At 46.9% G+C, this 22,825-nt stretch overlaps 1 protein-coding gene across 2 annotated transcripts in view; it reads left to right on the forward strand.

The window, feature by feature from the left end:
• Positions 1 to 22,825, forward strand: part of DOCK3 (dedicator of cytokinesis 3) — a 271,945-nt gene that overhangs the window by 191,417 nt on the left and 57,703 nt on the right. For both annotated transcript variants that reach the window (XM_054594754.1, XM_054594753.1), the window contains 12 exons: positions 467 to 591; positions 2,058 to 2,220; positions 2,735 to 2,841; positions 3,330 to 3,501; positions 3,854 to 3,951; positions 6,086 to 6,169; positions 7,192 to 7,292; positions 9,423 to 9,504; positions 12,261 to 12,431; positions 15,274 to 15,466; positions 19,931 to 20,058; positions 22,283 to 22,429. In XM_054594754.1, the coding sequence (XP_054450729.1) occupies positions 467 to 591; positions 2,058 to 2,220; positions 2,735 to 2,841; positions 3,330 to 3,501; positions 3,854 to 3,951; positions 6,086 to 6,169; positions 7,192 to 7,292; positions 9,423 to 9,504; positions 12,261 to 12,431; positions 15,274 to 15,466; positions 19,931 to 20,058; positions 22,283 to 22,429 (1,571 nt within the window). The remainder of the gene's footprint in view (positions 1 to 466; positions 592 to 2,057; positions 2,221 to 2,734; positions 2,842 to 3,329; positions 3,502 to 3,853; positions 3,952 to 6,085; positions 6,170 to 7,191; positions 7,293 to 9,422; positions 9,505 to 12,260; positions 12,432 to 15,273; positions 15,467 to 19,930; positions 20,059 to 22,282; positions 22,430 to 22,825) is intronic.

Raw genomic sequence — 22,825 nt, forward strand, 5'->3', positions numbered from 1 at the left:
AAAAGTAGTCTAGCCTTCAGTCAGACTCAGAAGGGTTAAGGGCTGCAAAAAGAAAACCTATAAAAGAAAAAGGAAACTTCTTTTTTTAGGGAAAGGAGGGATTAGTTGAGGGATTACTCTGTGGGAGGCAGAGATCGCACCTCCTCCTGGTGGGGACAAAGCCTGAGCAGCCCCCTGCACTCTGAGAGAGGACCCTCTGCCCTGCCCCTTCCGCTGTGTGCAAGTTGCGGTAGACCCTTCGGGAGTCCCAACTCCAAGAGCACGTGGCTGAGCAAGCTGAGCGCTGCTCCACTGACACTGGCAGGGTGTCCCTCGTTATTAACCGAGCTTGGAATGCCCTGTGCGCGCCCCCCCCCGCCCCCCCCCCGCCGAACCCTGGAGGCTCCAATCACTAGCCTGGTCCTCCATGCAAATGGGATGATGTGGCTTCCGTGGTCATGGAGACATGGCGTTTCTTTCCCCACAGGCGATATCCGCAATGACCTGTACCTAACCCTGGAGAAAGGGGATTTCGAGAGAGGGGGAAAAAGTGTACAAAAGAATATTGAAGTGACCATGTATGTGCTTTATGCAGATGGAGAAATCTTGAAGGTAAGGCTTTCCAGCCAGTTTGGAATGGAGGCTAATCCTGAAGTAATCCTACTACTTTTGTGGACGTGGTCCAGAGACGCATTCTCCTTGGGCAGAGCTGAACTCAGTCACCCCGTGTGTGTTCTCCTCTGCCTCTTCCTTTGTCAAAGAAACCCCAGGCATGCTTTGACAGTGCCTTCCAGTGTCAACGGCCTTTGTAGAAATTCTTCCTAGTGTCTGACCCGACGTGTTCCTGCTCCAATTTAGACCTGTTTCCTCTAGTTCTGTGCCCCCTGTTACTCCTGCCGTTCTGCCCAGCATCGAGCTGGCTCCTTTTGGTACCTGTTATTAGGTCCTGTTCTTTTCATTCCTTGAGCTAATACAGGAAAGTTGCATTTGCTCTTTGGTCAAGGGGGGACTTAGGTACTCACTTGCTGATACCATGTCATGTGACGTGGAGTGACAGGCTCAAGCCCTGAAAGATGACTGCCAGCCAGTGCGCCACAGGGTTCATTGAAAGCAAAGACCTGGGGTGCTGTTTTACTGTTGTCGGTGTCAGTTTTCCCTCAGTCACATCACAGCGAAGTCCCTGGCAGTCACAAGGCACCATTTGCAGAGCACTTGGTAGATGGCAAATCAGTCTCCTCCAGACCTCATTTATGTATATTGGCAGCAGCCTTGCGAGGTAGTCAGGACAAGGATGATCATCCACATTTTACAGAAGAAGGAGGTAAAATTAGCCAAAACCATCTTCCAGAGCCAAGAAGAATTAGAGGAGAGTGTTGAAAATGGTGGTCAAACAATGATTTGTCATTTTGAAAACCCACGTCAAGGACTTAGGCATGTCCACAGTTTGCACGGATGTCATACCAAGGTCAGCAGAGCTGCCCGTGTTCACACCGCCCCTGTGCAGCCAGGGAGCTGCTTCTGCATGTACCTGTGCAGCTGCCCGTCCTCCAGGCAAGGGGCGCGGCAGCCCCAGGGCTGCATCATCATAGCAGTGTGTGGGAACAGGGGTCAGGTTAAACCCGCTCTACCTTGGACAGCCAGCTGATGACGCCCTATAATGCCAGTGTGACACTGGGCTGAGGACAGTTAAGAAACACGCTCTCCTTTCTGGTTTCCTTATTTTCCTGATTGGGCAGTGTGCCACGTACAGCTGACCTCTCCCGGGGAGTCCACCCCACCGTTTCCCGCCTCCCTGGTTCTGATGCACAGCCCACTACCTTCCAGTCTATCGCGCCGTGTGTGCAACAGCTACCTCTGTCCCCAGGAAGACGAGGAACACTGGGACTGCTGAGTCCTTACACCGTCAACACCGTTGTTTCCCAAAGTATTGAGTTTAAGCCAAATGGAGTTTCTCATCTTATAGATTTCTCCTTGTGCAAGGAAATGAGACCTGCACAAAGGAGAAAGTGCCCTAGTGACAGAGAAATCGGGAGGCTCCTTTCAGGAAGATGACACCTTATTTTGTTCCTCTCTTCCAGGATTGCATCAGCTTGGGTTCAGGAGAGCCAAACAGGAGTTCCTACCACTCGTTCGTCCTCTACCACAGTAATAGTCCTCGCTGGGGAGAAATTATTAAACTGCCCATCCCCATCGACCGATTCCGTGGCTCCCACCTGCGCTTCGAGTTCAGACATTGTTCCAGTGAGCGAGACTTCTCTCCACGTTCCTTTAAGGATATGATTATAACTTCTCTCTGGAATGGAATTGCGAGGGTCCTTACTATTGGGGCAAGAAAATTAGAGGCTAAGAAGAAATGGTCATTTCAGATATGAGATGTCACCAGAGACTGTTCTTTGGACAGTGATTTAAAACCATGGGCTTGGGCTTGGTTCTTCTCAGTGTCTGACCTGGACACTGGGTAGTTGCCAGTATCATTACCCTTTGGGCATTACCGTGGCTGCATCACACCGCTCTTAGAAAGCCACTGGTTTATCCAGACCAGCAGTCTCGTTTCTTTCTGGGCCTAAATAGCCCATGTCTTTTAGGATATAAGCAGAAACGCAGTCCAGCACTTTTCTCATTCCTGCAGTTGGGCTGATAATTAATGAAAGCAAGGGACAACGAAGTAAAGAGCATAGGTGGTAAGCAAAGGGGAACTTTTAAATTTAAAAAGCAAAACGGGACAAAAGCACCTAACACTTTGCTCTGATTACAGCAAAGGACAAAGGGGAAAAGAAGCTCTTTGGCTTTGCATTCTCCCCCCTGATGCGGGACGACGGCACCACTCTCTCGGATGACATCCACGAACTCTATGTGTACAAGGTATAGGGCCTGGCTCTCTGTCACCTCAGCCCTCACTCCCTGAGGCCAGTCTCACACATGGCTCTCAGTTAGCTGGCTCCCCAGATTCCGGGCGGTGTGCAGGTGGGCGGCAGCAGGACAGCGGTGGGCAGGCTTTTGTCTTCTACGCACGGCAGCCTCCCTCCCACAAGCAGCGCCCATAGGCCCCTTGTTTCCCACCGCTCTCCCCACTGGTAATGGAAAACCGTTACTACCCTTCTGTGCCATCATGGCCTTGGCTAGTGTATTTGAAGACCTGCTATTTGAGATCATGGTCTGTCGGCTGTCACAGCGTTGCTTGCATACCAGGTGGAGGCCACGTGCCCGGACATGTTCTCTTTAAAAGGTGTGTCAGCCATTCTGGGGAGTTTCTGGATGGACCACAGACATCAACCAGAAATCTCCTAGGATTTGATTTTTACACATGGAATGGTTCAGGAAATACCGTGTTCTCTATTTTTTGCCTGCAGTGCGATGAAAATAGCACGTTTAACAACCATGCTCTGTATCTGGGCCTGCCCTGCTGCAAAGAGGACTACAATGGCTGCCCTAACATCCCCTCCAGCCTCATCTTTCAGCGCAGCACCAAAGAGTCTTTCTTCATCTCCACGCAGCTCTCCTCCACCAAGCTCACCCAGAACGGTAGGTGATAGCGCCTGCGGGGCGGTGCCCTCCCTGTCCTCGGTGGCCGGTGTGCGTTAAGGGAGACAGAAATTATGGCTGCCGTGCCCCGGTGAGGGAAATCCCTGCATCTGAAGCTGCAGGAACCACTCGGCAGTAGCAGCCTGTGAGGTTTCCCATGGTCTTAGCCGCTCCAGGGTCCACATGCGGAGTTCACAGGTGTGTCTTTGGCCTTGATCTCAGCGCCGGAGGGGCTGCAGTCATGCAGCTGTTTCTGTTCCTCCAGATCCCACCTGCCCGTGGCTGGCAGAGTCTGGGCTTTGCTTGTCCTTGGCATAGCCAGGGTTCAACATCCTCTCGGCTTGCTTTCTAGTGGACCTCCTTGCTCTGCTGAAATGGAAGGCCTTCCCAGACAGGATCATGGACATCCTAGGGCGGCTGCGGCATGTCAGTGGAGAGGAAATTGTTAAGGTATGGCTTCCCACAATTCACACGTGCTGCCTAAGCAGGCATCTGGGCAGAAGGCCTCCCTGCCCCCAGGTTCTGCTAGTACGTCTCTGAGACCATTTCTCGAAATGTATAATTAGATGAGAAGGATTATGGTTTTTTTAAAGTTAGTGTCTTCTCTAAAAGTAGTTATACCATCCGGTTTATTATCTTTTAGAAACTACATTTAAACTCTGTGTTTTGACTTGCTTTTCTTTCTAGAAAGCAGAATGACAGTTGAAAGGTAGTAGCATGGCAGCCCCTCAGAAACAGTCCCCGTGCTTGTGCTGCCAGCATTCCTTTAGGTCTCCTTTCCTTTCTTAGGGTCTTTCTCGTCTTCCTTACTTTGTGACCCTCTCACCACACACCCAGCCTGATGACTTCCTGGCTCTATTCTTGAGTATCTAGTAAAATTCAAAATCCGCTCCACTGACCTGCAGCTGCTGATTATGCCCAGTCTCTCACTTAGAGTCCGCACTAGGGAAACTTCCTTACTCCTTGCTTCCCCTGCTTTCCCCAAGTACCTTTTGTAACATTTTCCATCTGACGGCCTGAGCAGGCTGACAGCAATACTGCCAGTCCCCAGCTGTCTTCTGCAGGGCTGCTTCACACTCCCGTAGAGTGCTGGCTCCCCTGGTTTTAGCTCAAGAAACCCCCAGGTACTTCCTGCTGGTGAAAGCCCTGCAGGCGGATTCTGCGGAAAGGATTGAACTCCACTGAGGAAAATGGAGGTGCTTTTGGCGATCAGCAGGAGCTCCAGGGAATGTAGGCTAGAGACAAAATCTGAAGAACACTTGTCCCTCCTGAGCATTCTTAGCTCTGTGTTGCGAGTATTGAATCAGTTAGCAATGCACTGTCTATACTTTACTTTCACAGCTCCAGCGACCCCATTAATATACAACATGGTGTTTCCAAGTCAGGAACAGTTTTAAAGTCTGTGCACTTCTGTGCACTTTTTGAAGTCATGTATGAACTTTGTTTTACTTAATTGACCAGAGTATAAATTTTAGAAAGATCCTAACAAACAAGCCAATACTAGTTTTTAAAACTTAAATTCATATTCAGGGCATTTTTTCCTTCTGAACTTATTAAAAATATCTAGTAACCAGACGATGTATTAGAAAAGTCTGTGATCTTTTTAAAATGAGTCATATTTCTAACAAGAGGACATTCTACCAGCAGATCTAGTTTTAGCATCAATAATTTGTCTCAAGTCAGCCAGAAGAAGAGGTAAATTAACATTGTAAAAGATGTTTTTAGTGTTTGCCGGAAAATTTCAAACCTACACAAAAGTAGGTAGAACAGTATAAAGAGCCCTACGTGCACCCATCACCTCGCACCAGCGGGCGTCAACCCATAGCCAGTCCTGCCCATCCGCAGCCCTGTCCACATCTCCCGCCTTGTGTGGTTTCAAAATAAATGGTAATCATTGTATTAGTAAATTGTGTTTTGACCAACAGAATGTTAGGTATGCTTTTTAAAGACTACTAGCATCCAAAAGTATTTGTTCTCTCCATTGGTTTTTGTATCTTAGAAAAATGCATGTGCTCTAAAAAACAAAGAATAACAACCCAAAAAACAGTGTGCCCAGATTGTTTACTCTCATTGACACCCCTTATCAGCTGCATTCTCCCTTCTCCTGGGACACTTAATTTCTAGATTAGAACATATTTTCTCTGGGTAAGGCCTAGGTTGGCATATCCTCATCCAAATGTCTTCTATAGAGTCAGGCCACAGTAGAGAGCCAAAGGACTGCTGAACTTTCTGAGCTCTTTTTCTCAATATAAATTTGGCATCAGAATCACTTAGACTGTCTTGGTTTTAAAACTGCTGTCCTATATGGGTGTTCCTAGTTTTATAGACCATTGCTCTTTCCTTAGAAGTTTAGCACTTACACAACAGAAAGAGCCTCTCTATGTTTCTTTGGGCTATAAGCAAACCCCGAAGTCCACTTAGTTACCCCTCAGCTGGGTGAAAATGGCACTATGTTATTTTAAAGTGGTGATTTCAGGTCTCAGATCTTTGACTTTGTTGGAGGGTAAATTCGTTGGTGCATGGAAATCTGACTGTGTGTACCAGGTCATGAGAGCAGAGCCCTCTGACACGTGTGCTCTTGCAGTTTCTGCAGGACATCTTAGACACGCTCTTCGTCATTTTGGATGATAACACAGAAAAATACGGCCTGTTGGTGTTTCAGTCTTTGGTAAGTCTCGTCCTTCCTGGCTCTTTCGTTTTCCTGTCACATATCTTTAAATGAGGGAAATAATTTATTCAAGTGAGTGTGGATGCTTCTAATAGAAAAGGGACTGAGGAGTATCACCCAAGAAGGCCAACCAGCCTACGAGGCTGATCCCTACAAAATCAAATTTGAAGAATTCATCGTGATCAGGTCCAAGCCTCAGCTTTGTAGTTCTGATACTCAGTCTCATCACTCGTGCAAGGTTGCCTGGCCCCTGAAATAGTGACCTATACCAATGACGGGCCCAGAGACTAATATAGGAAACCAGGTGGTCTGTTTTTTCACTTACAAAGTTGGATATAACCAGCAGGAAAAGCAGAGGCTCACCATGCTGGTCTGAGCATCACACTTTCTCCATCTGTGAAGTTGTTTGGGAACCAGAGCCTCAGGAGGTTGCTTAATGGGAATAGCGATTAGACTGTTCAGTGCATTCTGCTTAACATGTCTAGTCCCACAGGAGTGCTGCACATTCAAGGAGAGCCACGTATCCCAGGTGTACCTGACAGAGGAGAAGCAGAGGCAAGACTGGCGCTTGCATAGGCTACCCCTTCGGCTTTTCTCCTTCCTCACTGCCCTGGCTGGCCAGCCCCATTGCTGAAGGGTGCATCCTTTCGTAGGCTAATTTGGCTTCGAGGACAATTGTTTTTCCAAGTTTTTTAAAATGCAGTAGTACTTATGCCATCTACACAGGCACTGGTTTGCCTTCCCCTGGTCTGTATTGTACACCCAGCTTTATTATGAAGAGGCTCAGTAACACTGGCACAGACGGATGAGCCCCAAGTCTGGATTGGGAGTCCAGGAGTGTCAGGAAGAGAACAAACAAGACAGCATTTCAGACATAGAATGGAAGCCTTACATTCCCTGCCCATGGAGAACATGAGGGAAAACACGGAGAGTTTGCCATTCCTTGAGGAAGATGAGTTCTGCTTTGTGCTGGGATAGCTCTGAGGCCTCCAGTGAACCCTAACGCCTTCCGTCTCTCCCAGGTATTCATCATAAACCTACTCAGAGACATCAAGTACTTCCACTTCCGGCCCGTAATGGACACATACATCCAGAAGCACTTCGCCGGTGCCCTGGCATACAAGTAAGTTCCATTTGGCATCAGCTGACCTTTTTTTTCAACCTCATTTATTTTTTTAATTGTGATAAAATACACATAACATAAAATTTACTATTTTTAAGTGTATAGCTCAGTGGCATTAAGTACCTTCACATTGTCTTACAACCATCACCACCGTCCTTTTCCAGAACTATTTTCCTCTTACAAAACTGAAACTCTGTGCCCATTAAACACTAACTCCCTATTCCCCCTACCCCAGATCCTGAGTAAGCACCGGTATATTTTATGTCTCTTTGAATTGTCTAGTCTAGTTACCTCATATAAATTGAATCATATGATACTTGTCTTTTTGTGTCTGGCTTTTTCCACTTAGCATAATGTCCTCAGTATTTATTCATGTTGTAGCATGTATCAGAATTTCCTTCCTTTTAAAGTCTGAATAATGTTCATTGTATGTATGAGTATATACCACATTTTGTTTATTCATTCACCTGTTGATGCATACTTAGGTTGCTTCCATCATTTAGCTATTATGAATAATGCTGCTGAGAACATGGATATACAAATATCTCTTTGAGACCCTGCTTTCAATTCTTTTGGATACATACTGAGAAATGGAACACTGGATCATACAATAATTCTGTGTTTAATTTTTTGAGGAGCCAATACTGTTTTCCACAGTGCCCGCATCATTTTACATTTCTGCCAGCAGTGCGCAAAGGTCCCGGTATTTCCACATCGCCATCAACACTTGTTATTTTCTGCTTGTTTGGTTTTCTTTTCTTTTTTCTTTCTTTCTTTCTCCCTTCCTTCCTTCCTTCCTTCCTTCCTTCCTTCCTTCCTTCCTTCCTTTCCTTTCCTTTCCTTTTTTTTGTATTTTGGAATTTTTTTATAGTAGCCCATTTAATGGTTGCGAGGTGGTATCTCCCTGTGGTTTTTTGTGTTTTCCTAACAATTAGTGATATCAGGCATCTTTCCATGTGCTTATTAACCAATTGTATTTCTTTTTGGGGGGAAAAAATCTGTTAAAAGTCCTTTGCCCATTATTGAATCAGGTAGTTTGGTTTTTGGTTGTTGAGTGGTTGAAGTTCTTGATATATTCTAGGTATTAACCCCTTGTCAGGTATATAATTTGCAGATATTTTCTCCCATTGCCTTTCACTATGTTGATTATGTTCATTGATGCACAGAAGTTTTCAATTTTGATGTAGTCCATTTTATCTATTTTTTATTTTGTTTCATGTGCTTTTGATGGAAGAGCCAGGAAATCATTGCTAAATCCAATATGATTAAGCTTTACCCCTAACGTTTTCATCTAGGCATTTTATAGTTTTAGCTCTTACATTAGGTCTTTGAGCCATCTTAATTTTTGTGTATTGTGTAACATGAGTCTGACTTCATTATTTTGCATGTAGATATCCAGCTTTTCTAATATAATTTGTTGAAAAGGCTATTCTTTCCCTCATTGAATGGTCTTGACACCCTTGTTGAAAATAATTTGATCATTCATGCAAGGATTTATTTCTGTGCTATTTTTTTCTACTGGTGTATAGGTCTGTCTTTATGCCAGTAGCACACTGTTTTGATTACTATAACTTTGTAATAAGTTTTAAAATCAGAAAGTGTCAGTTTTCTAAATTAGTTCTTTTTTCCCAAGATTGTTTTGACTATTTGGGATCCCTTGAGATTTCATATGAACTTTTTTTATTTATGCAAAAAAATGCTCAGGGTCCCTGAGGAAGTAAAACAGATGGGATGCGCGTGGAGTGGGAGGGAGGGTCACACAGGACTCTGTCACACAGTTTACTGTTTGCGAGTCATGGTATGTTGGAGAGACATAGCAATTTTAGACAAAACAATACACATACAGTCCAAGACTTCGGGAAAACTTTCTTGTAATCAAAGAAATGCGTGTCAGGGACAGTGGTAAAGAGTGGTCGTAATTGTTACTTAAAATGCGGCGACTCTTTATGGACAAGGAATGCCATCTGGTCTCAGAGATCCAAAGATTCCACAGCAGCAGTGGGTTTATCACGCCAGCCTTGCTCATCAGCAGGGTGTTGTTTCCTGTGTGGCTGATTCAGGGCTGAAGACACTTTGGGCTGCGTTGCTTCCGAGTTAAAGTGGGGTTTCTGGAACTGTTCTCTTTCCCAGGGAGCTCATCCGCTGTTTGAAGTGGTACATGGACTGCTCGGCGGAACTGATCCGGCAGGACCACATTCAGGAAGCGATGCGGGTAATGTGCTGAGCTCACTATGTTCAACGCCCACTCCCCTGCCGTCAGCCGTGAGTGACCCAGCAGTGTAGTATGTAGGGCATATGTGGACGCCCCAGTATCATATATGCTTTGGGTCACATTATTCTCCTGTCCTTGCCTCAGTTTTGCCCCAGAAGGTATTTATTCCTGTTGATTTTTATCTCAAAGCAGGAGGGAGTTACTGATGTGCACACGGCTCCTGGCCATCCTCTCTGGTTTTCGCCAGCAGCATGAGTCTTTTCTTCCACTGGCGAACGTATCCCATCTTCTTCTAAGCCACTGTTGGTGACATCATGGATTAAGATTAAGATACTTTTGATATTTTTTCCTTCTGCAGTAGTTACTGAACATTGTTTTTTAGAACTTGTTCTAAGCAAAAAGAGCTGAATTGATATGTTGAGAAGATAATCCTAAAAACCTTGACCTTTGTGGAAGCCCAGGGTCCCCCATGGCAACACTCCAGCTTGAACAGGTGCCGTGACAAGACGTCCCTTTGCTTCATTGAGCAGCTCCCATTTATAGGAGGCTACCCTCATGGCGTGTTAACGCTACTTTCCAGTAACTTCTTTTCATGGCTGCTGCTTCTGCTGTGGAGAATGACCTATGAGAATGTTGATCCCTCTTCTGCTCAGTGGCCCTCCAGACAGTGATTTGAAGAAAAAAGCTATCATATCCCCAGGAACTCACTTAAAGCCAGTCCATGCTTTCTCCCTTTCTGTCCCTGTCTTGTCTTGTTTTTGAGTTACTTTATTTTAGTTGCTTTTTAACAATATCTCTTAGCAATAAAAGAGCAGCAGCAAAGAAATTCTGCATTTGCTCTGTCCTCTTTTAATATCACATCATCTGTTCTAAGTCAAACTGGGCCTGTGATTTTTGTTGTTATAATCCACATGGTAATAGATAAAACAGATGTTGCCCCAGTGGCATGAGATTGAAGAGGAAAAATCGAATCACAGATTCGTGCTTTCGCTGCTGCTTCTCTGCACATTCTGTACAAATCTAAAGCCACAAGCCTCATTTCTCCCCTCCTTCCTACAGTACATGTCTGTAGAGCAGTCGGCATCTGTTGTGGGTGCTGAGAGGTGAAGCGGAGTGATCCAGGCCTGTTCCCTTGAAGCGCATCTCCAGTGCCCCGGGAGAAACAGGCACAGACATGTGGGGAGCAGGATCCTGAGTGTGAAGTGAGGGCAGGCCCCGGGCTCTGTTCTTCTCTGACCCCAGCACCTCTCAGGGGCCTCACATAACATTTGAGGGAGTAAAGGTTCAGTTAAATGCAGAAGATTCCATATGAATCCATAAATTGCTTATGGATACTGGAAAAGGCATTACAGAAGTTGTTTTCTCTGAAGAATTTTTCATTTAGTCAATGATTCAGTCAATGTTGCTTGGCAGCTGCCATGCATCAGCCACTGTATTAGGCCCTGGGGATTCAGCAGGGACCCAAGCGAAAAAAAGGTAAGCCCCTCATAGCACTTCCTTCAAGAGGGAGAAAGGCAATAAACATGTGAAACAGGTAAATATACAAAGTTAGTTGGCGGGGCGGGGGGGTACTTGGTGCTCACTGTGAAGGAAATAAACCGAACAGGAAGGGACCGACCAGAGAGGAAGATACACTTCAGATGGAGGTTTTAGAGAAAGCGTCGCTGAGGAGGGGACCTCTGACCTGAAACCAGTGCTAAGAGCTGGGACCCGCCTTCCAGAGAGAGGCAACAGCATATTTAAAAGTCAGGATGGAAACAAGCTTGAGTTTTCAAGCAACCAAAAAGTGGTTGATGTGACCAAAACAGGAGCTTTCAAATGTTCACTTGGATGTGGGAGGTGACAGAAAGGAAGGACTGAGGCTGGTTCCAAAGGTTGTGGCTGGGTCAGGCGGGCCGATGCAGGGCCACCTCTGGAAAGCTGAGGTCTGGGTGGGGAGAAGGAGGAGTCGTGTGTGGGGGGCACTTCTCTGCAGTGCTTCGCACTTGTCCTTAGCCCTTCGAGCTTGGTTGAGTGGCACCCAACACTAATGCACCTAGTACCACGGTTTTATCAGACGATTTCCCCGTCTTTAGCACACTTCAGTTTACGAGTCCTCTGGACCAGACTAGTAAGCCCCCATCCAATCCTGCTGTTGTCTTTCCTCCCAGGACTTTCGTGCTGCTGGCCAGGCCCCTCTCGCTCTGTTGTCACGTGGTGCAGCCCAGGAAGCCTCCTCCCCTTCATTGCTCTGGCGCACTACACCTTGCCATCCTTACATTTCATCTCTCCCTTTCACGTGCTGAGTCAGGGCCTCTCCAAGAAAGTTCTACCACTGAAGAAGATTAAAGTAAAGGTGTTATTGATTTCCCTTGTGAATGACCTGTAGGGGGTGTCCTTGGCAGGTTTGAGGGTGGCTTTCCTTAAGATGTTCCAGAAAGACAGCCCACTTCTTACTGCTGAGAAACAGAATTTTCTTCAGATATGAGTTCTTGGATTCAACTATTTCCATGACAGTCTGTGACTCCTCAATTCCGGATTCTTGAAACATGGTTGTGAAGTAATTTGTCTTCTCTCAGGAAGATGGCAACTGCTGCTCAGTGACCATTTGGACTTTAAGAAAAGTTAAAAAAGTAAATAAAGTACTTGTCTCCACAGTTGGAATTATGCATCATCTGATTTTAGTGTAGAATTTGCTCCTGCTTTGCACTTCATTTCCTGCTGTGTTCTTGATCACCTTTAACACCTTTCCATTCCTTTTGCTCCCACACCTCCAGGCCCTGGAGTACCTTTTCAAGTTCATCGTGCAGTCGAGGATTCTGTACTCACGAGCCACGTGTGGGATGGAAGAGGAGCAGTTCCGGTCTAGCATCCAAGAACTTTTCCACTCCATCCGGTTTGTTCTCAGTCTGGACAGCAGAAACTCAGAAACACTCCTATTCACTCAGGTCTGTGAGCTGCAGGGAAGCTTTGATGCTGGATTCTTGTCTGTCTTAGTAGGTAATTTCTTTGCCCTCCTGCTTCCAGAGTCAAAGAAGCCCTGCCAGGCTCCTATGTGTTGGTTAAGGGGTGATTTACAAGGAAATACCTAACAGAATAAAAAGCAGTTTTTACTTCAGAACCAGCTGTGCCCCAGCTGCCAAATATAAAATAATTCAATGGTTTTGTGGTAGAGAAGCACAACTTTGTACTCAGGGGCCCACTTTAAACAAAATTTAGTTAGCTACCATACTTTAGTTGTTATGAACATCTTATTTATGGAGGATATTCACAATGTATAGGGAGTTTATTCTCCTAGTCACTGTATTGAATTTAAAAACTTCAGAGTAGTGCTTATCCATTCCAACAGTTAAGAATTAAATAGGTTGAAAAATAGCAGAAATAGTAAGAAAACTCTGGTCAAAAATTAGGATAATCATATTCTATTAGAAATATCAGTGTGGGAAGGAAATTTGCTTTCTTTTATTAAAAATAGCTGGGCTGCTAATCTGTTACGTTTTTCATGCAGCCTCACCCCAGAAAGGGTTAAGGATGTTGTCCACTACCCCACTCACAAGAGCCTTGTTTTCTCTTATAATATCAGAACCATTCTAATGAACTACACCTCTTGGATTTTTTTAAAGCCAATTATTACATCAAAACCTATCAGCTCAGGCCAGTAGCCTTTCTCATGTGCATTCATTCAGTCGCTTCCAGGACTGTCATGAATACAAATGTATGTTTAAATCTCATTTAAAATTAGAACAGTTTTTTGTTTCCCACGTGTCTCTATGTTGCCCTTTGATGCCAACTGCCTTTAGGCCCCTTGGCCCAGAGAACAGGCGAGCAGTCGGGAGCTAAACGCTGTAAATAGTGGGAGTACCTCACGGTCGTCAGGTCCCTCTGTCAAAAAGGCTCCTTCCAGGGCCTCCCCTCCTAAGTACCTTCAACAGCTCATCTCCTCCTCCCTTCTCTCTCCCCCTGCCTCTCTCTTCTTGCTAGCAGGGGCCTAGGACCCCTCCCTTCAGCCTGCAGAGAGGGGCAGCTAACTCCGAGGTAGCGAGCCGGGCAAGGCAGGGGTGTTTCGGAGGGCTCAGCGGTGCCCTGCACTCAGGGAGGCGCTCCTGTCACGCCAGCAGAAAGAGCTGGGATCTAGCCTCAGCCTAGACCTGAGTCGGGTCGGACCTGCACTTCGGTACCAGGCTCATGTTTTGTCAGTTTCAGAAGTCTTACCAAGTACACTATTTGGTCAGACCTTGTCTTTGATCCTGACCACTAGCAGAATTAGGGTGCAAGTGTCCTGTCCTGGTGCATAAATGTAGGGAATTTACTTATTTAGGAGAGCAAATTAACTACTGTTTGTTGTTGATTGTGAAGTGCCTGCTTTCCCCTTTGTCTTTTTAATCTAACTGCTTATGATAACATGTTTTTATGCTGGTTCTAATTACTGCAAAATAACCTCCTCATTATCTCAGAGAGTTTCAAGTCTTCAGAGAGAACTCACGTGAGAGTCCTGTTCTTGGGCCTGGCCTCCGCATAGATGCAGGGTGACAGACCTGTTTCCTGGTGACATGAACTCCTGCTCACTCTAGGCCAGCGCCTACTCCCTGAGGAATCAGTCAGGGAAAACAGCCTCCCTCCCCTACCTGCCACTTAGGAAGTGTCCTCTTGCCTTCTTGTCTCCAGGTGACACTCTGTTTCCCATTGTACACCTAGAGTTGATCATGCAAAGGGACTGAGAAGAAGAAAAAGCCTCCTTCATGCTACCTCCATGTAGACGAGAGAAGACTGAGAGCCAGTGTTTATTGAAGGGCTACTGCGTGCCAAGCACTTCACTAGAAACAAACTTAATGATCCTAGTTTTTTTTTACTGATACCAGTGTCTGGGGATAAGTATTGTAATAGCATCATCCCATTTTATAGATGAGAAAAGTGAGGATTAGGCAGTAACTCACCCAAGGTTCTGTGGCAGATAAATGGTAGAGCTGAGATTTGAATTCACGTCAGTCTAATTGCCAAATTCATTCTCTTTCTCCTATACTACTCTGCCTCCCAAAGGCACTGGGATTATTGTCAGATTGTCCTCGAGAGGCCACCTCATGGGTCTACTGGAGCAGAGATCCTAGAAGGGAAGTGTCCAAGCACACCCGCTCCCTGGGCCACCTAGGTCACTGATCTCCGCACCAGCATCACTGCAAGTTCTCAAGAATTTGTGCCTGACTCAGTCCACGCAGTCTTCATCCTTCGAATTTACACTTGAGCTGCCAGAACTCACATATGAAGGAAATAAAGTCTTCAGATTTCATGGTTTAACATAAATGTCTCTGTCCTGGGAGAATGGCCCAGCTCTCAGCTGGATTGCTGGCTGCAGGGCTCTGAGCGGAGCACGGCCAGTGCTGCTTGAAGGCACCCAGCCCTCCCTGCCACACTCTCTTTGAAAGGCCCCTGGCTTGAGTTTGGGGCCAAAATTGAAAGGACAAGAGCTTGATCATAGAGACAGAGATAATAAGCCACGTTGAACTGATTTTGTTTTATATTCCCTTCTCTTGCCAGCAGATGCCTTGGCAAGTTATGAAAGCTTCAGGTGGCCTGCGTCCCAGTCACTTCTTGTTTTGATTTCCATTTAGGCTTTCCTGGCTCCAGGTCCCAGGAGTGCTTCAGGGATAGGTGTGGGTGAAAGGCCAGGGAGGAGCCTACTCAGAGGGCCCGCAGGGCCTCTGCAGCTGCTCCCCACCCTGTGTCCCTGTTAGAGCATGCAAGATAGACGCGCGCGTGCCTCCAAGCTGACCATCGCTTCGCTTGCTTCTGCAGGCTGCACTGCTCAACTCCTTCCCAACCATCTTCGATGAGCTGCTGCAAATGTTCACCGTACAGGAGGTGGCAGAGTTTGTGAGAGGGACTCTGGGAAGCATGCCCAGCACTGTCCACATCGGGCAGTCCATGGATGTGGTGAAGCTGCAGTCCATTGCCAGGACCGTGGACAGCCGCCTGTTTTCTTTCTCAGGTAAACCCAGTTGGGATGAGAATCCGGCGCACCTTTCTGGGCCGCTAGCCAAGTGGTAATTAAAGGATCATCTTTATCAGCCATCATACAAGAAGGCAATGGCCCTTAAAAATGCAGAGTTTTTGGTAAACTATGTTCAAGAATGCAGGCAAGATGTAGGCCTGCTGCCTCGCTCACAATTTAGTCCTGGAGATGCACATGACATGGCCTGCAGAGCAACCCCAGACCCAAAAGTCTAGCCAGCTGCCAAGAATGGGGCCTGCCACACCCGCAACAGGGTGAGAGAACGGAGGGAAAGGAGCAGAGCAGGAGAGAGGGGTCTAGCCCGAGGGCAAAGGATAAGTCAAGGAAATGAGGAGACCCTGAAAGCGGCCCAGAGGACCCACTGTGCTTTCTTGATTCCTTGTCTCACCAGTTTGATAGGTTGCTTTTCCTCTCTTTCAAAGAGCCTCTAAGGATTAGACAAAGAGATGGACAAGGAGCCCTCCACACTCCCAAACCGGTCAGGACAGCCTAACATACACCATCAGCAGCCCAGGCCGCCTTTCAGAAAGGACCTCCAGGTGCAAACCTGAAACTACATTGAATGTGATCAGCTTTCAGTGGTGCCGAGTACCCAGTGGCCAAAGGTTAAGATCAAGATGAGCCTGCTTCTTTAAGCAGAATATCTCAGTCAAAGAATAAACATCTTTAGGAGTACATCTCAAATGCTAGCAAAACAACTATTAGAATTATTATAATTAGAATTTTTGGTAGTAAAATATTTTAAGTTTGACTTTTGAAGTATAAGAACAATTTTGCAGTCCAGTGCCACTCATTGCTATATTAAATGCGTGGTCTCTTCATCTTGCCCTGTAAGTGTTGGGTATGACTGATTGTAAAGCTGTCACCAAGGAAATCATCAGCTCTGCTCTCAGGAACTATGTATGGTAAACACTCTCTCTTCACCTGCTCCTGGAGTGAAGTTTTTTTAAAGTATATTTTATTGATTATGCTATTACAGTTGTCCCATTTTTTATCTCCCCTTTATCCCCCTCCCCCCGCACCCCCCTCCTTCCAGCATTCCTTAGTTCATGCCCATGGGTTGTACATATGAGTTCTTTGGCTTCTCCATTTCCTATACTGTTCATAACCTCCCCTTGCCTATTTTGTACCTACCACTTGTGCTTCTTATTCCCTGTACTTTTTCCCCAACTCCCCCTCCCGGCGCCCTGATGATAACTCTCCATGTGATCTCCATTTCTATGATTCTCATCCTCTGTGAGTTGTTTTCTTAGTTTGTTTTTATTTTTTTTTAGGTTCAGTAATTGATAGTTGTGAGTTTGTTGTCATTATACTGTTCATAGTTTTTATTTTCTTTTTCTTAGATGAGTCCTTTTAACATTTCATATAATAAGGGCTTGGTGATGATAAATTTCTTTAACTTCACCTTATCTGGGAAGCACTTTATCTGCCCTTCTATTCTAAATCATAGCTTTGCTGGATAGAGTGATCTTGGATGTATGTCCTTGCCTCTCATGACTTTGAACACTTCTTTCCAGCCCCTTCCTGCCTGTAAGGTTTCTTTGGAGGAATGAGTTGATAGTCTTATGGGAACTACTTTGTAGGTAACTGTTTCCTTTTCTCTTGCTGCTTTTCAGATTCTCCCCTATGTTTAATCTTGGGTAAATTAATTATGATGTGTCTTGGTGTCTTTCTCCTTAAGTCCAATTTATTTGGGACTCTGAGCTTCCTGGACTTCCTGGAAGTCTATTTCCTTTGCCAGATTGGGGAAGTTTTCCTTTACTATTTTTTCAAATAAGTTTTCAATTTCTTGCTCTTCCTCTTCTCCTTCTGGCACCCCTGTGATTCGGATATTGGATTGTTTAAAGTTGCCTTCACAGGTTCCTAAGCCTGTCCTCATTGTTTTTGAATTCTTGTTTCTTCATTCTGTTCCAGTTGAATGTTTATTTCTTCTTTCTGTTCCAAGTCATCAATTTGAGTCCTGGTTTCCTTGCCTTCACTGTTAGTTCCCTGTATATTTTTCTTTATTTCAGTTTGCATAGCCTTCCCCTTTTCCTCTACTTTGTAGCCATAGTCAACCATTTCTGTGAGCATCCTGATTACCAGTATTTTGAACTTTGCATCTGATAGGTTGGCTATCTCCTCATTGGTAAGTTCTTTTTCTGGAGTTTTGATCTGTTCTTTCATTTGAGCCATATTTCTTTGTCTTGGCACACATGTTACATTGGAAGGGGCAGAGCCTTAGGTATTCGCCAGGGTGGGGCAACCCACATTGCTGGGTTGTGGCGCTGTACGTGGGGGAAAGGGAACAGTGCTGCTTACAGTTCTCACCCCATGTTCAGTCACTTCCCCTGCTACCCACAAGCAAATTGCGCCCTTTCCCATGCTGATTACCGGGCAAAGGGTTTGTATACATTCTAGGGCCCTGTGGGTGTCTTCAGTGAACTCTCCTGTGAGGCTGGGTGTTCCTCCACGGTCACAACCCCCACAGGTTTTTACAACCGGAGGTTTTGAGGCTTTAGTTTCCTGTGCTGGAAGCCTGGGTTGCGGGGTCTGTCTCGCTCTCCCAAATTTTTCCTCCCAGCTTATCTGCATGCAACTGTTGGGATCGCCTGATCTGCCAGCTGCTGCCTCGCCTGCCCAGTCCACCATCCGCCGCCTTCCTGCGCGTCCTTGCTAGTGTGGCTGCTGTCTCCACCCCTCCTACTGGTCTGCGTGAATGTTTCTTCTTTAACTCATTGGTTGTCTGACTTCCACACAGTTTGATTTTCTGGCAGTTCTGGTTGTTTTTAAATTTGCTGTTGACCTTCCTTTGGTTGTGTGAGGAAGCAAAGCATATCTGCCTATGCCTCCATCTTGGCCAGAAGTCTGTGAGCCACCTGGAATAAAGGTTTTATCCGGGGTTTGGACACACTGTCACTGAGGCCATCGTCCACAGTCACTCTTCGAGCACTGCCTAAAAAGATGCTTTCTGAATATCTGGGAAGGAAGGCAGCAGACTTCTCTCACTGACATACTTTATTTCCAGCACTTTTGCATGTACCTATAGAAAACTTGTTCTCAATCTTTATGTGGCATTGGAACTGTGTAATTGGAGTTTAATGTGACAAGCCACCACCATATTTCCCTTTGCATCTCACTCGCATTGACTACCTGAATTGCAGCATCTTCCCTAAAGCAGGGGGATTTTTACCAGTGGTGTCATTTAACCAGCACACACATTCTCAGAGCACATCAGTTTGATCTTTTCTCCAGCAGATTCGCTGTTTTGTTTGCACACAGCTATTGGTTCTTACAAATCCTGCTTTGTTGATATTTTGGTCCGCAGAATAGATTGTGGACTTCTCTTTTAGCCACGCATCTTCTTTAAAGATAGAATAACTGTCAGTCCATTTCATTAGAACATATTGTCATACGTATTTGACAAGGCAGTCTCAAAATCTCTGTGTGATGTAATTTGATTTTGGCTGACAAAAATTTTCTTTCTAGATTTCATCTGGACCACTTAACTGTGGTGAAACATGAACAATAAATCCAGAACCCCATGGCTTGTTTGTGTTACTGGTTGTCTGACTGAATCATGCTGGCCAGGGATGTGCAGGGACCACGAACACAGTGTCCACACTTGCATTCTCACCGCACCTTTAAGTAAATGCAGAAGAGGGTGTTAGCACCTCATTCTGCAGATGGGGAAGATCAAGCCCACAAGAGCAAGCAACCTGCCTAAGGTCTTAGAGTGAGTTAACCAAGTGGCCTTCCTGGACTCAGGGTTCTAAACAGAGTCGCCTCCTGACGACAGTGCTACGTGGGTGACGTGGGTGACATTGAGAAGAGAGAGATGGGCAGTGAGGACTAGCTAATAACCGAAGGCCCGTGACGCAGGTCCTGCTTCTGTTCTCTGCGTCACTGCGGATGCAGCTGGCGCCTGAGGGCGGGTGAAGCAGGCCACTGGCTGCCACAGAGGGCCTGCAGGGGGCGGGGCGGGGGGCGGGATGGAAGGACCACTCCCATAGTCAGGGTGTCTTGTAGCCGGGCCATTTACAACCCCTATGAAGTGTGCGGGTTCAGTCATGGCAGTTCATAGAGCTGTGTGTGTCATTTAAATGGAGTCTTCAATGTAAACTAAGACTTTAATTTGGAGTCTAGTCACTAAAGAGATTTTGTTTGAAAGTTGGGTCCTAACATTCATCCTGCACAAAATGGCGCAGATATTAAGTCTTGACCTGAGAAAGAAGGAAAGAGAGGGGGAAGTTCTGGTTGTTTTTAAATTTGCTGTTGACCTTCCTTTGGTTGCTGTGGGATCTCTTACAGTGCCCCGAAAGCGAGCTTCCGGCCAGCAAAAGGGAAGGTGGTGGCCTCCAGCTTGGCTTCAGCCCCAGCGCCACCTGCTTGGAGACCAGCTAAGCCCACAGGGGGCTCGTTCTCCTCTGAGGGCTTCTTCCCCTTTGTTTCCTCTCCCAGAGTCCCGCCGCATCCTGCTTCCCGTGGTTCTCCATCACATCCACCTTCACCTGCGGCAGCAGAAAGAGCTCCTCATTTGCTCCGGGATTCTTGGCAGCATCTTCTCCATCGTCAAGACCAGCTCTCTGGTAGTGGCCCCACACCCACTCCACCCCCTCAGCTCTGCCCCGGGCCGGGGTTGCCTCAGCCAGAGGCAGGCCAGCAAAGGCCGCCTTGTGCGCTTCTCGGTCAGGGAGGCTTCCATCAATGCCAGGAAGTTGCCTGAGTGAATGGAGGCCTGTGCGTGCCCAGCAGGCTTCTCAGCACAGCACAGCCTTGCTACTTTTAAAGTTTCACTACTGTGAGTCCACCCTACATCCACCCAGAAACGTAGTTATCTGTAGTGCCAGGAAGACCAGTCCTGGGCCATGCTCTGTTTCTGTCGAAGGTGTTAACTCTGTGTTCCTGGGCGCAAGGAGAGGGGGCAGGCAGGCTGAGAGGCAGCTTGTTCATTCAGACATTTCTGTCGGCTTCCTGGTGGCTCAGTCCCACCCATATGGCATTCCAGTGCCGTGCCAGCTGAGGTCAGCATCTCTGAGAGGGAAATGTTGCCCACAGGAGCTCTGAGCCTCACGGGATGGTAAACGTATGCTTTAGGGGTGAGGTTTCAACTAGTGATGTTGTTGCCTATTGTCTTTATATTTTCTTTTAGAAGGAAATCTGTGGTGGGAGTGGAGGAAAGGCTTGTATCAAGCATGGATAATTTATTTTCATGACACTTATTTATGTATTTTTGATAATAGACATGCACTTATAGGAAAATTGGAGAATGTAGGAAAGTATAAAGAAATAAATTAATAACAAGAATGACATTTTTTATACCATCTTATTAAGTTGAGGTGAGATTTCTGGAGAATAACATTTCAGTTGCATTGAAAATGAAGGCCCGGAGCGAGCTGGTAACGTGCAAGGTTAGGCTAGCCATGTGGACCAGCAGACGTGCCAAAAAGAGAGCATGCTTGGTTTGAGCAGGGTGTGGGGACCTGATGGGTTGCTGTGGTGCCCACACTTGCAGTGCCATCTGGTGACGGGGCCCAGCTTGGCAGAGCCCCCATCAGGGGTGCAGGGGCCCTGTTGTGTGCACTGGGCGCCAGGCAGGGCCTAGCAGCTCTCCTTAACCCAGGGTCAGACTTGAGGAGGTGGGAGCTAAAAAAAAGACAAAGAAGATTGAAGGATAAAAGAAAGGGAAAGGGAGGAATGGGAACAGTTGAAAACCTGAGGAAGATGGTCTGTGGCTAGAGCGTCAGGTGCAGTTAGTTGCTTACAGCTACTCAAGGAGGCAGCACAGGTGAGAGGGCTACAGCCAGTTCGGCGGGTGGAAACAACCCGGGGCTCAGGAGCCGTTCAAATTCATCCTGTGGGACAGAGCAGGGTGACTATCGAATCGATGGTCAGGAAAGAATGAAAGTGAAGTGCCATGAGAGCAGAGATATTATCTTCCTTGTTCACCTCTGTATACTCAGGCCCTCAAACAGTGACTGGCACATGATAAATGCGTAATGAATGGTGGATTGATGGGTGGATGGACGGATGGACATTTGGACCAGTAATAACGTAAAGAGGCTGGAGAAAGGGCCATGGGAATCTCTGTGAGATAATTAAAATCAAGCTACAGGCTTTGAGATTGAAAGGGAGAGGTCTAGACGGGTAGCACAGACTCTCCCTGAGTTCCGAACCTCGGGGCTGGGACGCACCCTCAACGAGGAGGCACGCTCCGTGTTTCTGTGAGGCTGCTCAGAAAGATGCAGAGACCAGAATCCTGCAGGCGGACCAGCGATCACGAGCAAGAAGGCTGAGGAGCTAGAAGTGGGACCCAGGCAGACGGGCTGACAAAGATTGAGACCACCCAGAAAGAAAACGCTAAGGAGAAGAGTCTTCGGGGAAGACTAGGGTACTTCTGCGCGCGTTAGTGATGGTGAAGGCGCTGCCCCCGCGCCTGCGGTTGTCTCAGAGTTAGTCAGCGGTGCTGTGCTGACATTTATAGGGAAATCACAGAAAACCTTTAACTCAAGACCTTCTCCTCTGTCCTGTATGTTGAAATTAATGTGCCTGCCTGCACTTCAGAATTGTGGGCATCAGGTAGTGCTGGGTTAGGCTGAGGCCCAGCCACCATGCCGGGCGGCAGCGGTGGGTGTTCTTCACCACCTCCAGAGCCGTTGCCCCAGCTTCCTCCGTGCTGCGTGCTAGTGGGGCCGAGAGCGGTGCCGAGTCTGGTCCGAAGGCCAGTGCTGAGGCGGCCCACTTAGTGAGTGCTGCCAGCTGCGCGTGGCGTGGCCCGGGGCTAACGGTGTGCTCTCTCACTGCTCGCTCCAGGAGGCAGATGTCATGGAGGAGGTAGAGATGATGGTGGAGAGCCTCCTGGACGTGCTCTTGCAGACTCTGCTCACCATCATGAGCAAATCGCACGCTCAGGAGGCGGTAAGAGGGCAGCGGTGCCCGCAGTGCACAGCGGAGATCACTGTTAGTAACTAACATTCAGGTTTCCTTGTTTCCTGTTCTAACCCGGGGCTCCTCCACGCCAACCCCATCTCACCACATGCCGCCTTCGTCTCCCCTCCCCCGTGCATGGCAGTCTGCATGCTGTCCTCCCCCTCTCCTGTCTAACTCCCATCTCCACTCTGAAAGCCCTAGGCTCACACTCCCAGGAGCCTACTTTAGGGCAGATTCAGGAAATGCGTCTTGTTCCCTGCACTCTGTCTTCCTTGGCCTGTGCCTTCAAGCCAGGTCATTTTCTATAATGTGGAAGGAAATAGGGATGTAGTAAGCGGTAGTAAGAGGCTGAAGGTGAAAACGAAACTGTTCATTCTAGGGACACACTCTCCTAAATGAGGTGCACAGCAGAGTAATTTTCTCAGA

The sequence above is a fragment of the Pteronotus mesoamericanus genome, unplaced genomic scaffold (assembly GCF_021234165.1).
Source record: "Pteronotus mesoamericanus isolate MK-2021 breed Mesoamerican mustached bat unplaced genomic scaffold, CSHL_Meso_final scaffold_533, whole genome shotgun sequence".
Taxonomy (NCBI): Eukaryota; Metazoa; Chordata; class Mammalia; order Chiroptera; family Mormoopidae; genus Pteronotus; species Pteronotus mesoamericanus.